This window comes from Penicillium lagena, assembly GCF_028827675.1.
Source record: "Penicillium lagena strain IBT 129212 chromosome Unknown utg000003l_segment0_segment0, whole genome shotgun sequence".
Lineage (NCBI taxonomy): Eukaryota > Fungi > Ascomycota > Eurotiomycetes > Eurotiales > Aspergillaceae > Penicillium > Penicillium lagena.
Window position 1 is genome coordinate 1972078 of NW_026623224.1, and position 14951 is coordinate 1987028.

At 50.8% G+C, this 14951-nt stretch overlaps 6 protein-coding genes across 6 annotated transcripts; 2 read left to right on the forward strand and 4 right to left on the reverse strand.

The window, feature by feature from the left end:
* Positions 1-637: 637 nt before the first annotated feature.
* On the reverse strand, positions 638-1651 carry N7510_005959 (uncharacterized protein; the record flags this gene model as incomplete). The annotated part of the gene is made up of 4 exons (XM_056977885.1): positions 638-761; positions 815-1088; positions 1193-1568; positions 1622-1651. 4 exons carry the CDS (start codon positions 1649-1651, stop codon positions 638-640), a joined length of 804 nt encoding a protein of 267 aa, XP_056833917.1.
* A 421-nt stretch (positions 1652-2072) lies between these two features.
* N7510_005960 (mitochondrial 54S ribosomal protein bL33m) lies at positions 2073-2426 on the forward strand (the record flags this gene model as incomplete). Its single annotated transcript, XM_056977886.1, has 2 exons — positions 2073-2085; positions 2257-2426. The coding sequence occupies 2 exons, from the start codon at positions 2073-2075 to the stop codon at positions 2424-2426; spliced, it is 183 nt and encodes a 60-aa protein (XP_056833918.1).
* A 634-nt stretch (positions 2427-3060) lies between these two features.
* N7510_005961 (uncharacterized protein) lies at positions 3061-7435 on the reverse strand (the record flags this gene model as incomplete). The annotated part of the gene is made up of 9 exons (XM_056977887.1): positions 3061-3098; positions 3147-4773; positions 4828-4878; positions 4929-5192; positions 5265-5649; positions 5700-5899; positions 5977-6705; positions 6753-6984; positions 7041-7435. 9 exons carry the CDS (start codon positions 7433-7435, stop codon positions 3061-3063), a joined length of 3921 nt encoding a protein of 1306 aa, XP_056833919.1.
* Positions 7436-8051: 616 nt separating this feature from the next.
* N7510_005962 (isocitrate lyase/PEP mutase family protein) lies at positions 8052-9139 on the reverse strand (the record flags this gene model as incomplete). Its single annotated transcript, XM_056977888.1, has 3 exons — positions 8052-8674; positions 8727-8867; positions 8953-9139. 3 exons carry the CDS (start codon positions 9137-9139, stop codon positions 8052-8054), a joined length of 951 nt encoding a protein of 316 aa, XP_056833920.1.
* A 136-nt stretch (positions 9140-9275) lies between these two features.
* Positions 9276-10503, reverse strand: N7510_005963 (glycoside hydrolase family 36 protein; the record flags this gene model as incomplete). The annotated part of the gene is made up of 2 exons (XM_056977889.1): positions 9276-9990; positions 10313-10503. The coding sequence occupies 2 exons, from the start codon at positions 10501-10503 to the stop codon at positions 9276-9278; spliced, it is 906 nt and encodes a 301-aa protein (XP_056833921.1).
* A 1596-nt stretch (positions 10504-12099) lies between these two features.
* N7510_005964 (serine/threonine-protein kinase) lies at positions 12100-14095 on the forward strand (the record flags this gene model as incomplete). The annotated part of the gene is made up of 8 exons (XM_056977890.1): positions 12100-12142; positions 12225-12347; positions 12400-12511; positions 12561-12765; positions 12819-12974; positions 13027-13208; positions 13277-13480; positions 13534-14095. The coding sequence occupies 8 exons, from the start codon at positions 12100-12102 to the stop codon at positions 14093-14095; spliced, it is 1587 nt and encodes a 528-aa protein (XP_056833922.1).
* Positions 14096-14951: the final 856 nt, after the last annotated feature.

Here is a 14951-nt window from a genome sequence, read left to right on the forward strand (position 1 = left end):
AGGATTCCTGCACGCATTGCCATTTCGATCTCTCGAGAATGGCGATCTGTGACTGTCAAACCGCCTACAACATTGAACCCTACGCTCCGGTTACTGGACACCTCAAACCAGGCTGAAAGAAAATCCCGACGGATTGCCCGAGTTTCACGCTGGGGATACCTAGATACCCGTCTCTCTGGTCTTGGCCAAGAGAGCAAACCCCGCCTTGATACATTCAGTCAGTCATTTCATCGACTTGGAATTGAATTGAAGATGGCGGCGGCCTCCCAATCGGGAATAGCTGCGGCTGTGCCGTCTGCAGCACAGTCGGTGATTGGCCCCCTGCTGCAGTGCCGACTCCAACGGCGAATCAGACTTGCAGTAGGGCGCCGCTGTGCATGACTCGGGGATGGATCTGAGTCGTTGCTGTGGTGACTCATGGGCATAAACGACTAGTTATGCCTGAGGAGGATAATTAGTGATGGCGTTCCAAGGCTCTGTATAAGAATTCATACCTACAATCTGGTCGAGCTGGCCTTCAATCATGGTCTATTGTACGGAGGTAAACCCAAGTCTTCAAGTAATTCAAGTCCAGTACGCAGTAACCCTCAACACACACCACCGGTCGTCATTGTCCCAGCACACCTTGACTCATCCATCACTTCCTATACTTCCCCACCACCCCCCTCAACTCCTCCTCCGTCATCTCCTTCACCCCAACCAACCGATTCGCCAAGCGCCCCTCCTCAAAGTGACTCCCAAACCCGTCCCCAAAGATCGCCCTTTGCAGAAAACACTGGGTCGCCAAGTTCCAATCAGATTTCCCCTTCTGCACCTCCGCGTAGCCTCCGCGTAGCCCTGACTCTCCAAATCAACCGTGCGCACCTCCTTTATCGCAACCATTCGTTCACCCGCAAGCCGCAACAGTTGTTTCTGCGAAACAGCCGCCTCGCGCACATACACGATGAGATTCCTCGTCATCTCCAGACGCGTCACGATGCCCACAACAGCCCTCCCCGCACCTGCCTGCATAGTCGTACTAAACTTCTGATCTCCACCATCGAGATCTCCACCGCAGCCCCTGACCCGGAATTTGCCTCCGATCCACCCTGTGAACAAAACGCCAGATTAAGCAGAAATCCTTTCCGCAACTCATAGTCCAGAAATGGCCCATGAAAAAAAGGCATATAAATCAGTGCCGTAGAACGCCTACGGATTTCGCGCAGGTGTTTCTGCACATCGATCTTCTCTTGGAAAATCGACCGCGCCCCCGTGCGTGGCTTGCTCATGTCGACACCGAACTCCGACGGGATCACCCGCTGCACGCCGGCTGCGAGGCTGGCGAGGCTGGCGTCGATGAGCCGAAGGTGTACATGTACCCTTACGAGCCCGAACCCTAGTGTATTTACCAGTACGTCTTTGCCTTGCAGTGCGCTTGTTAGGGAGTCTAGCGATGTGAGGTCCACTTCGCGAGATGGGGCGCGTGTGTCGGAGCCTTTTTTGCTGCCCGCGCGTCGGAGCTGGGTGACTTTGATTCGTGGGTCGGTGAGGAGGGCGTTCAGGATCGCGGGGACGAGGTTGCCGGCCGCCTTTTGGGGTTGATTATTGTTTTTGGTTGGACGGGACGGGGCGATGCACTTACCCCTGCTAAGGCTACATTGATGGTGTCCATGTTGTGTTGCTGGATTGAACGATACAGGGTAGGTACAAAGCAGGCCGAAGTTTTGTTATGTTGCCATGTTAGGGTAAACCCAGGAGTCTTGGAGGGTACGAATGACGAGATGAAACGGCCATACGTCGAATGCTATTTGCAGGCCCCCACGCACTATGCACTACTATCTCAGACATAATATACGAGCGATCTGATGAACAGAAAATCCTCGGGGCAGACGACGGTCGAACCGAGAATGTTAGTGGCTTCGATGAATGGCTAACCTGTATACATCACCACCAACCAATGAATATCATTCAGTCACATGACCAGCGAATAAAAATCACGTGCCAGATAACCCCGTTTTGCTCCGTCGCGGAATCTCGAATTTGTGTCTCCCCAGATCGAGCATCCCGGTTGAATCCCACCACCCGCCTGCAAGATGGCCAAGAAATGTGCGTTTCTTTCAATTTATCGTCAAAATCAAACAACTCAACTCCACTGCATTCTCAAATCCATCCCCCCCTCCCATTGCCCAGCAAGCAGTGTCGTGAATCGCAACCCTCCCAGACACCCAATCCACTCATCCATTCAATTGCTTAACTAACACGCTTTCCCCCCTCCAGCAAAGTCACGCACCATCGCCGTCCGGCTCATCTCCATGGCCATGACAGGCTACTACCGCACAATGATTCGTCCGCGCGTGCACCGGCCGCTCAGCATGTTGAAGTACGATCCCGTCGTCAAGAAGAAGGTGCTTTTCCTTGAAGCGACCAAGGGCGGCAAGGCGAAATAAGTTCAGCACCACGCATCGATTCCATTTGATTTCCAGTTTCTCGATGAGGGTGGTCGACTCTAGCCGACCTTGTATGTGTGGCTGAGTCGTTGGAAGGGCCACAGTTGGTCGCACGGAGATGGATTTCCGATTTGCTGTCTGTCATCCATTGATTCTGCATACATCTGCACCTCCATTTCATTCTATCGAGTTGTACCACACGGTGAGAATACCAACTTGGAGGTCTTTTGCGGAGGAACTTTGTTTGAGGCTGCGGTTCCTCGAGGGACTACGTGCGTCTCGACTGTTATGTGTACATTATCAACTCGGGAGTTTTGACCGCTGGGATATTTCCCCCAGTTGGTCGACTCGCCCATGGAGCATCATGTTTGGCGTTTTGAAGATACACAATTTTGGGGTATATTGTTGAAGATAAACTACTTTTCTCGCTTCGCCACTTTCCCTCGCTTTGGTAAATCATACTTTCCATATTCCTAGTCGCTTCCATCATAGCAAATGAGTTCCATAAGTTATATATTCGTTTGCCGTCCTCAGCAATGATGAATAGACTCCAGGATCACCTGAAGGTTGTTTCCTAACAATGTCCCCGCTCATTTTCGCCTTGTGTTTTCGCGATTCTGATTCCATAAAAGACTCATTCCTCCTTATCAAAGCGGGCGCTGTAGCGTTTACCTACTACCTGTTAGCACAGTGCCTCCTTTCGGGGTTCGGCCATCATACCACGGGATCGACTTCGGCCACGACGGGCGGTAGTCTGGCCACCCGTGTGATTTTGACTGCTTACAGAAACCAGATTACGCGGGATCACTCTTCGCTCCAGTACATCGGACGCATCATGCGACTTTCGAGATGACTTGGGCCCCTGACCGGCGCTGGCCTTCATCGTCTTAGTCGATGTGTGCTGCATCGTCTCCAGGCAGATGTTCTCGCTGGTCACACTCTGGCTTGCACGGACATTCTGAGAAGCTTGGTCGCTTCTCTTGCGGCTGTACGTGTGCACATGGACACGCTTTGTCTTCTTGCTCGAGTGGTCCTCGTCCAAGTCTCCCTCGACCTGAATTGATCCTTGCCGTGATCCTCCAATGGGCTCAGAAGTGGTGTGCGGATGTCCAAAGCTGACTGCTTTGCGTTTGATCGTGGAATGCTCTGCTTTTGCAATTTCATCAGCCGCTCCCGCAACAGAAGGGCTTGCAGGGCTTCCGATAAACGTGTCAGGCTTTCCGCATCGCATGAGTGAGTCATCTATCGAAATGCTCCCTTCGTTCTTCGTGATCGGAGCTGGTTCCGAGGCACACAAAGCTGCTGCTTGATTCGGGATGTCTGGGGTTGACATGAAAAGCATCTCAAGCTCGGCCGGGTCATCAAATGGTGAGATTGAATCATCGTCCATTGAATGTCGAGCTCCGAGACTCGCAAATGAAGAAATGTTGCTCGTAGGATTGTGGGTATTCGAAGTCGATTCCGTGTCACTGTTGGCAATCACAGATGGTGACGACTCATGCGGTTCCGAGGCGTATACTGCAGCTGGTTGGACACTTGGACGCTGTTGGAGCAAATCTCTGGTTCGCATCAAACTACCCTTGCCTTTGGATGGGGAGGAGGTAGCAATCCCCTTTGATGAGACATCGATGCCATTGCCAGTGGCAGTCTCTTTGCGTGTAGAGTAATGGGAGGCTTGTTTCTGAACCTCGGCAGCTGCGCATTGCAGTAAGGTCTCCAACTTGCTCCATGTGCATGCAAAAGGCTCTCCTGAGTCCATTGCTGTAAATTTTGCCGCGGCTTCTCTGATGGTATTCAAGCAACTCTCCCCTTCTTGAACTCGGCGGAGGAGGGAATGTATCTCGGCCTTGGCCTTTTTCTTTCCCGTCTCGAGGTTCGACTTGGCTGAATTCGCTGCATCCAAATTCTGGTTGGTGATCTGCAGCTCCTCGTCTTTTTGACGAATCTTCGCCTGAAGACTCTCAAGCTTTTGTAGAACTTGCGCTGTTTCAGACTTCCCAGTCTCAGTCTGGGTAAGGAGGCTCGCCTCAAGGTCCATCTTGGCTGAATTTGCTGCATCCAAATTCTGGCCCATGGCCATCAGCTCTTCATCCTTTTGGCAAATCACGGCTTTCAGTCTCTCGATCTGTTGTGCCACTTTCTCTGCCTCGAGTTTCTCATCCTTCATCTGCCACTTTAGATTGACTTCAAGGTTATGAACAGTTGTCTGTAACTCTTCAAGATGCCTCTGAAGCCGATCACGCTGTCCATGCATGGACACCATTTCGTCAACCTGCAAGTCCAGTTTGGTTGCGGCGCCTGAGCAGACGCCTTTGAGCTCCTTGATTTGCTGTTGCATTTCTCCAAGCTGGTAAAGTCAATATGAGTATCCTTGGTATCTTTGATATAGGGTGACACTTACCATGGCGTCTTGCCGTCTTCGTTCCTTCCTGGCTTCCTCGGTGACTTGGAGCTGCATAGCGCGTGTAAGCACATGTTCAATATGCCAAAGAAATATCCTACCAAAGCTCCTTCGGCCTTCTCCACTTGCTTTTGGAGCTTGGCAGATTCTTTTTCAAGAGCTTCCTTCTCCTTCTCAAGGCCTTGAAGCTGTTGCTTGTACGTCGCTTCCAGGCTGTTCTGAGAAACCGTATTTGCTTTTGTGAAGTGTTCGCGTGCCCTTTGCTCAACCACTTGGATTTCGTTCTTCAAGGCAACTTTCTCAGATTCGAGATTGATCACACGGTCTTGAAAAGCTTGCTTCTTTAAGCTGGCATCATTCAAAGACTGTAGAAGCCTTTAAGTTTCCGCTTTCTTGCCTGTGAATTGTGTCCCTAAAGATTTCAGCTCTGCAGATACCTCCTGTAATCGAGATTGCAGCTGCGAAATCTCAACAGATTTGTTGGAAAGTTCCATCTCAAGAGCCGGGTTAGCCGCCACAAGCCGGCCCTTGCCCAATTTGCCCCCAAATTCTTCCAGTCCACGGGAAAGATTGTGCTCGGTGGTCTCCAACGACTTGACTGATGTATCGAGTTTGCTGATTGCTGGCTCAATTGCATCTAGCTTCCGTTCAACGCTTTTCTGCGCACTCTCGCTATCAATAAGCTTTTTGAACAGTGATGAATCACTTCCCAGATTGCGTTTGACAGATTGCAACTCTTGCATAAGACTTTGCATGGTGACAGTGTTGATAACAGTGCTTTTGTCAACATCATTGGAAAATTGACTTGCACGGGAGTCGATTCTGTTCTGCTATCAGCCATTGCAACTGCCCACTTCGGATCCATCACTTACCGAGAAACTACTTCCTGAACAATGCTTGTTAATTGCTGGGCATCCGTCCTTTCTGCAGAGCAAGCATCGCGCAACTCTCTGACCGAAGATACACATTCATGAAGGGGTTCAAGAACACTCTCCACAACCCCCTTTTCAGAGGCTGATGCAGTCTCAGAAATCAACTCGAGGACTGAACTCAGTTTGCCGAGGATCTTTCCCTGGTCATCTCGGCAACTCCAAGTTGTCGTGTTTGGCTTTGAGTGTGGTTCTGAATAAAGGTCTCGAGAGTCAATACTCTTTTCCGCTCCTCAGACAGTTGCAATTTTGTCTCCAGTCCACTTTCGTCCGAGTGTTGTAGATCTTGCTCCAGGACAGCAATGCGTCTTTTTGATTCAGCGAGCTTATCTCGCTGTCTGTCGATGGTATTTGCGGCTTGAGATATATCGGCCCTGATCTCATTGGTTTCTTTCATGATGCCTTCCTTCTCCTTTTCAAGAGACTCCGCAGTTGTCATGAATCTGTTGGACTGCTCTCGTAACATTCCATAAGCATCACCCAATCCGTTGACGACCTCCTTGAATTTGCTGAGTTTCACTTTCCAAGAATCCATCTGGGTCTTGTAAACATTTGATTCGGAAATCTTCTTTCGTAGTTGGATCTGGCACGCCTCGAGATCTCCTTTGAGTGATTGGTTTTCACCTTTGAGCTCTGTATTTTCGGACTCGAACTGCCGTTGAAGACAAGCGGAAGCAAACTCCTTTTCCTCTCGCTGTCGGATTTTGTTGACCAGCAGCTCGAAAAGGTCATCTTCTGTCATTTGAGAGCCGCTTTGAACGACGCTTTTGGTCGTTCGACGTTTGGTCGATAAGCCCTTGCGGCTGCCATGCCGGCGCTTTAAGACTCGTGTATCATGTGATGAGATATTGGATACTCGGGATGAAGAGCGGTCTCGAGCTCGACGGCTGGGCAGACCTTGCTTCTCGATCTGCATAGGCCCGGATGAGCTCGGACGAGTATTACCAGGCTTCACTTGTCAACGATACACTTTCAACGTGACGTATCCACACTCACCTCTGTCGCAATTCCAGGTTGATTTCCTTTGTCCTTGGAACTTGACAGCAAAGAAGTGACCGAAATTGCTCCTTTATCGACAGTGCCAGCCGGTGATTTGGAATGCGTGTTGCTTTCAGGATCGTGTTTTCCCGTGGAGCGGCGCGATTGCAAATCCAAAGAGCGCTCATCCACAAGATTATTGCCAGTTCCATGGTGCTTCGAGATAATCGAGGGATTGAATGGGGATTGACTTCATATAAAAAGGATCGTGAGCATACCAGACTGTAGAGCTTGGGACAAACTTACCGATCTCCTGCTGCGACAAGAAATTCATTGTTCCCACTGATTTCTCCTCGTTCTGCCGTCGGGTGGGAACTGGGAGCTTTCTCTACGCTGAGGGACATATACCTGGTCGAGTTTTGGAGAAGGTTGCCCTTTCGTTTCTGAGCAGGCCTCGCGAATGAAAATGCCGAGACATCGATGCCGGAACTTTGAGGGCGCTGAAAAAGCAAAGGAACGAGTTTGTTTCCCATCGGGGCGGCTTCCTTGTCTGTACTCGTATTCACAGTGGCCTCGAGTCCTGGAAGACGTGATTCCTCATCGCCGATGGTTTGCAGAAGTAGTGCTGCGTTTGCTTCCATGGCAGATCGAGAATCCATCCGAGTGAAGATGTTGGTGGACTCAGATGGCTCGCCTGCCATGGTGGATTTGGCTTCGGAATGGGAGATGAATCTGAGTCGATCGATGTGTGCGATGAAAGGAGAGATTGGAATTGAATCTGCAAATGGCAAATTTTTGAACTGTCGATTAAGAAACAGGAAAGAGAGGGAATGTGACGAGAGTGAAAGAGAAGGAGGAAGAGGAAGAGCAGACGGACACATCAAGAAGGAGCGTCCAAGTAGCATCCCGTGAGTGGCACATCTACATTCAGCAGCAGAACAGAATGGCTTCAATTGGCAGAAGAAATATGGGAGTAGAGCAAAAGTCAAATTCGATATATAAACAGGAGATTCGTAAAACATGCATTAGCCTTGCTCACCTTCCATCTCGACACACTTGTGTCTCAAAGAAGAGGAACAAACGACCAGCCAACTTCTTTCCACGCCGAGAGATCATTATAGATCAAAAACCATCAGACTATAAATCATTCCTTAGGTAAAGGTTGCAGTGCCGAATCGCATGCTGTACTCTAAAATAGTTAGAAGTGCGAATTCTGATATTATGGATCGGGCGCTAAAAATCTGGCTTAAGGTCAAGAGCCATATTAGAAAGAAGGAACCTGTAAGCATACTCCCCAGCCACTAGCAGACTCTAAAATTAGGTCCCGTTCACAAATCCAATGCCACCAGCATCCATATCGATAGCCATCGCAGTCCCAAGGCCACAGGCTTCAAATAAATTGCGAGGTCCAAACCCATCTGGTGTGCCCACCACTCCGCGTGTCTTGAGATTTTCCAGAGCAGTGCGGATACCCAAGTAAGCTGGGATCGAGCACGCGAAAGAGAAAAGCATCACGCGGAACCCCATCTCTTCTGCTTCAGCCACGGTAATGACGGGACCGACGCCGTTCTCCACCATATTGAGAACGAGTGGCCAGGGAGCAAGGTCTTGGACCACCTGCTTGGCCATCGCTTTGGATGTAAGGCCCTCCAGAAGCCCGCAGTCAGCGCCCAGATCACGGGCAGCTTTCAGGCGGCGGATACATTCATCGTACCCATGCTGCTGCAATGCATCAGTGCGGGCAATTAGAACAATATCTGATTGTAGCCGCTCTCTTGTTAAATTTGCAGCGCGGATCCGAGTCAAATACTCCTCAAGCTCCACCACCTTCTTGCCCTTCAGGTGTCCACAACGCTTGGTCAAGATCTGGTCCTCAATATGGAAACCGGCCACACCAGCTTGGATATAACTCTGGACGGCCCTGGAGACCATGAGAGGGCCTGCCTCTATTAAGAACCATGTATTTGGCCTTGGAATTGGGTGACCACTTACCTCCATACCCAGTATCCATGTCTGCAATTAAAGGCGGACCGAAGGGGTCGAGGTTGGCGATCATCTCGGCATTGGTTCGCATATCGTGAAGCTGAGCTACCCCCAGGTCGGCCATGCCCAAGCAAGATGCGGTGGTTCCCGCTCCAGTCTGACCAGAATGCTCAGTCTCATGGCATCCACGAAGTACATGCAGGGACAAGACTAACCATATACATTCCCTCAAAACCAAGCTCCAATGCAGTTCGGGCAGAGATTCCGTCGTAGACCCCGGGACATACAAGGATCTTGCTGTTCGTGATAAGGTTGCGCAGCTTTGACGCTGCGCTGGCCACTTTGACTGAAGTAGTGGTCTCAGTTGCTATTCCATTCATCTTGGAACTGATATTCGACAGGCTAGAAATAGTGAGAGTCATGTTGAGAGTAAAATGATGGTTGAATATATTATGCTTCACCCAGAGAGAAATATTGATCCTTTAACAGACAGCCCTGATCCTTTAGGTTTAGCGTGTAATTATAAGGAATGTGAATAGCATTCCTTACATGTAAATTTTATTCAAGACGTCGGCGGATGCGTCCTCGGTACTGAGTGAAGAGAACAAACGCAGATTCGGCGTCTCCTGCCACAACCGCAAGAACTGTGGTCACACTGGTGAATTCCTCCCCGGGTTGCAGAATTTGGGTCCATTGATGATTCTGGTCCGTGGGACCACCCGCGTCTAGATAGAGTCCATGAACAATGTTACGGATACCGAGCTCCCATTGCCACGCGCCACTATGTTCGATCTGCCAGCTACTTTTCCGGGTAAGTGCTCCCATCGGCAGCCAGCCGTTTGTGGAAAAGGTTCCGATGTTGGATTTCACCACGGCAGCCCGTTTCCTCGGCCTTTCAAAGTCGCTTTCTCCAACTTCATCCATTCCAATGTCAGAAAAATTGAAACTCTGCCACTGAACTTTTTTGAAGCTGTTGTTGTTCGCAATGACAATTTCGTAGTCATGCCACCCTTCTTTGGTCCCACGATTCAAATTGCCAAGTAACAATGAAGCTAGCACTTGAAAGTGGACGTCCTTGGGCCCTTTGTTTTCCACACTCGTGGTTCTATGAAAAATCTGGATCCCATCAAAAACAGAGTGTCGGCTGCGGACCCGGAGACCGATCTGCAGATCCTGTGTGATGATATCCAAAAAAATGATTATTTTCACTTGCCGTCCACTCCTTGTGCTGCACACAGCGCGGCCGATGAGAATTTGCTCCGAGAACCTGACGCTTCGATGTACACGATACCGAACCTTCACTTACAAGGCGAAGCTGCGTTAATGGCAGCGCGTGATCCAGCTCTGCGTCAATCTCACAGGCCTTCACACTCTATCACACTCTATGAGGAATCTGCTGCAACCTCAAGACATTGATGGCACTTTACGTTGACCATCGCGATAAATTCCAAGCGCCTACTTCTGTTCCGCTTCAGCGTGGGTGGTGTAGACCTCCTTGTTGTTGAAATGCTCATGTTTTCAGGACATCGAAGCAGTCTTTGATGGCGTTATTGCCGTCGAGACAACACATTGGGCTGGGAGTTCTAATGCAAAACATCATCTTGATCCCTTTCTCGCTGAAAAGCCGCAGGATTAGCCGGCGGCTGTAGATTCTAGGGAGTTGCCTTTCCAGAATGGAGGCACGGACGCGATGGGTGCGGTGGTTGACGCCCAGTGTTGAGTGAAGGACGTCCAGAATCTTTGCATCTACGAGGCTAGCCTTCTCCCTGTTCTGTCGGCGGGTCATTGTCAGGCGCCGATGTACGCTCTGGAAGAGCGGTGGCGGATATGCTACTTAGACACTAGAGAGATACGTCTTCTGCATTTCAGTAAATTCCGCGCTGACCGGGATACTGTAGATAATAGATCGATTCCATTATATGTATCATGCTTCTGCTTGTTTTCTGCAGCAAGGAGTACATAAGGTGCTTTTCGGGACATATCGCATCCGCAACACAAATACTGGGACAATCTGGAATCCGTTCTGTACGCGCTGCAGAGAAACGCCAGATCACACCGCTAAACAAAAATCAGTACAGTGAGTGATGTAGGCGGCGTCGAAGAGGGTCCGGACAGCGGAGATGTAATCGACAGGGTTCAGGCCAAAGTTAAATCAGGGGTGAAACACTGGCAGGCTGATCTGCTCTTTGTTGCAAGTGTGAAACACCACCGTCGGACAAATTCTGCTTATCCACAGTATTGAGACCCGCTCGTTAGTTCGTTAGTTAGTACTGGCGGTGGGCATAGTTGACCATTCCTGCACACGCAAGAGGCGGTCGGCAACATGGCGGCCACAAGTGCACGGGTCTGTCTGTCTGTCTGTACCGCAGTAGTCGCGTGGCAAGGGTGTTCATTTACTGCTGCCCCTGTCTGCCAGAATCAGGCTTAGGCGACCACTAGGCTCTTTCCGGCCCCTGCAAATAGCGATCGCCCGGCCACAGCACCGAATCTCGTAACTATTAACGGCGTGGATATGCTGGCTCCGTCTCACGGCGCCTTTGGATCATCAGGATGCGCGCCGCAGGATGCGCGCCTTACTGCGGGTGTGCGAAATGAGCCAAATGAGTCCACATGGTCCACTCCGTTCTCGTTGCTCGCTCCCCTTTCCTTCCACGTGGGTCCATGCAGCAGTAGTCTCGGGTAGGCAATGCTCGACAAACCCCCCCTCTGGAAGCTAGAGAAAAAGGGAACTAATTTGAAAGCGTCCATGCACGGCAGAGGGAGTAAGGAACTACTACCACAGCTCTTTTGCTCTTTTGGAGCCCTTTTCCGGATCACCTGATTGAAATATACTGCCCAGTCTGACCGCCAGCCCGCCTCTTTCCCCTTTCCACGACTTCTGTCGAAACACCTGCGAGACATTCGAATCTCGCCTGAAGAAACTGCCTCCCGCCTTCGGTGTCTTCTCGAACATTTGTTGTTTCTTCTGTTCCACGCAGATACATATTCTTTCGCCGGCCCCCAACCGCCTGCGCTTGGGCTCCTCTACACTAGTTCCCGGGTCCTTCCACCATCCTTTTCCAAAATCTAGATATCCTCGGTCAATTTATTGGTCTGCTCACCTCGGATTTGACAACGTCTCGGTGTGCTGTGCAATAATCGCCCTGCCTGGCTCTCAGGCCCGTCGACGAAGATCCCAGTGCCTCCACGCGCGGACCCCCGCTCCACGAAACCGCCCCCTCGAATAAGGACTCCGATGGACATCACGATCTGACTTCATCATTTGCCACTCCTTTTGCAATTGCCCTTTGCTCGTGGTTTCTACCAAATCCCAACAAGGGTGATGTCTCTGGGAAGTCACTAGTCGAGACACAGAACTTTTGGTCAAGCCAGACCCCGCAACATGGGGAATTCTCAAGGGAAACCGGTGTCCTACACCGATGCAGGTATGTTGTTGAGGGAGATGCCGAAGAGCGCACGCTCATGGTCTTCGAATTGCGTTGCTAATCAATATTTTCGGTCATCTAGTCAATCTCAATCATTTCCGCCTCCTCCGCGTGGTCGGAAAAGGCGCGTTCGGAAAGGTCCGCATCGTCGAGAGGAAAGATACAGGTCTTACATTTGCCCTCAAGTATATCCGCAAGGAAGAAGGTGAGTGTGGAATGTCGTGGACCCGGGTGGCCGCATCTAACATCTCATCTAGTGGTACGATCGGAAAGTGTACGGAATATCATTCGTGAACGGCGGATGCTCGAGCATCTGAACCACCCATTCCTCTGCAATTTGCGCTATAGTTTTCAGGATATGGAATACATGTAAGTTCAACGACATGGCGAGAAATGTGCGTCTCTGACAGCGATGTAGCTACATTGTCGTCGACCTGATGAACGGAGGCGACCTACGTTTTCACATTTCGCGAAAGTGTTTCACAGAAGAGGCGGTGCGATTCTGGATGGCCGAGCTGGGCTGTGCGTTGAAGTACATCCATTCCCAGGGAATTATCCATCGAGATTTGAAACCGGACAACGTGCTGTTGGACTCCGAGGGCCATGTTCATTTGGCAGACTTCGTATGTGGCGTCCGCCCGTGTCTTACCTTGTGGGAACTAACATGCCTGTCTAGAACGTGGCGTCAGATTTCCGACCGGGCAAGCCGCTCACCAGCAAGTCCGGAACCCTGGCTTATCTAGCCCCAGAGGTGTACGAAGGAGTCGGTTATTACAACGAGGTCGATTGGTGGTCATTGGGTGTCACTTTCTACGAATGCATTTACAGCAAGGTATGTTGCTTTTTCTTCACTACTTTGTGCGGTTTCTGACATCTCTGTTTAGCGACCATTCGAAGGACGCAGCCAGGACACCCTCAGCGAGAACATCAAGAAAGCTCAACCGAAGTATTATGTGACCAACCCAGCAGTGTCAGTCGCATGCCTTCGCGCTCTGGGCTCATTAATGGAGAAGGATCGAAGCAAGCGAATCGGCGCTACTGGCTTCGAAACCTTCACCAACCACGAGTTCTTCGCTGACATCAACTTTGACGCCCTCCAGCGCAAAGAGATCCCCCCGTGTTCATTCCATCCAGTGACAAAACCAATTTCGATGCCACCTATGATCTGGAGGAGTTACTTCTGGAGGAAGCACCATTGGAGGCCAGAGCTCGTCGACAAAAGCCGCGTGCGGAGCTACGAGAGGATGCTACAGCCAAAGAGATTCGGGATGATGAGCTCCATCGCTTAATTGAGACCATGTTTGAGCCGTTTGACTACACGACTGTCAACTACCAAGGGTATGCGTGTACTGGAGAAAGCACCGTGGTTAAATACTGACTCCTGTTTACAGAAACGCCGCCGAAGCGATTGCCGCCTCGTCGAATCCCGAAGATATCCTTCCAATCACCCAGACGACCTCCCACACCCGCCAATCGTCACAGCCGGAATCCCAGTCCAGGAATTCTCCACCACCTCCACAGGTGCCTCCGAAGAAAGCCCCTCCGATCAACACCAACGCCGAGAATCTCGCAGCCCAGGAGGCTACAGCGCAACCGCCCTCACCCTCGAGCCAAACATCTGGTTCTCCAACGCCTGCTCCGTCCTTCCACCGGCCCTTCCCACCGCCCAACAATAACAACGGCCCTCGACAACAACAACGCGGCACCCTTCGGAAACCGAGCAAGGGCGGCGGAGTGCAAATGGTTCTTGAAGAATCCGGCAGCTGGAGCGAGCTTGCGGACCACAGCTCCACTCTTCCTGCGGAAGGGCTGGACGGTGCTGGAGGCAAGGGCAAGCCCGGAAACAGTGGTATGCTGTCGTTCTTGAGTCGGAAAAAGGGCCGCGATCGCAGCCCCAAGCCGACCGAGCCGGGTGTTCTGGGCAAGGAAGGTGCCCGACAAATCATCAGCTGAAGCTGTGTGCCGTTGCGGTTTACCAGCGGGAAAACATGCCGATAGTCTTACATGTTTCTTTTACTTGCGCAGCGGTTTGCGCTCCACCGGACTCTGGTCCCCGGCCCTCACTCATGGCTTCTAGTCTGCGAGTGCTGATTCGGCCGAGGTCTTCTACCATTCAATTACATGACGTGTGGATCAAATCCCGCCTGCCGCCTTTCTCCCTCTTTTTTGGGTTCCGGAGATGTGTTATTACTTCAAGAGGCCTGTGATAAAAACATTTGGTCTCGGTCTGCCATCTTCATCTCTATTTCACTCACTCACCTGTTGGCTATGCCCTGCAAGAAGGCAAACTGCCCACGTTCTATATCCTTTCCTTTCTAGATTCCCCTGGTCGAGCCAGAATTTGATATTATTCTACTCTTTCTCTTTCCTAGTGGAGTTATGCCAATGTACTCAACCACTATATATCCCTTGGGTTACTACCGTGCCCCCTCACAGGGCTGTTGTCTCTCGGGCGCATCCAATGTCAATTTCTTTTCTCTTATTTGGATCCACATACCCGCGTTGTTGAAGGATGGACATAAAGTTCGTTTTGTTGTGATTAGAAGGGTCGGGAACGTTTTACACTTTTTGCATTCCCTGTCGGGTGTGGCATTTTGTATTTGATCGTGGCCATTTTCCGGATTTTCCCAGCATAGTTCGGTCCTCTCCCAATATCATATCATATATACACGAATTCATTGTGCGTAACTAAGTAAGAGTGTGATGATGAACCCCCACGGCTCCCGCCGGTTGCGCCGCAACCAACCCTCTTCCACCCGCCAGGGGAACCGACCACTAGGGGGCGATCGCCAAGCAAGATAACGCTCTC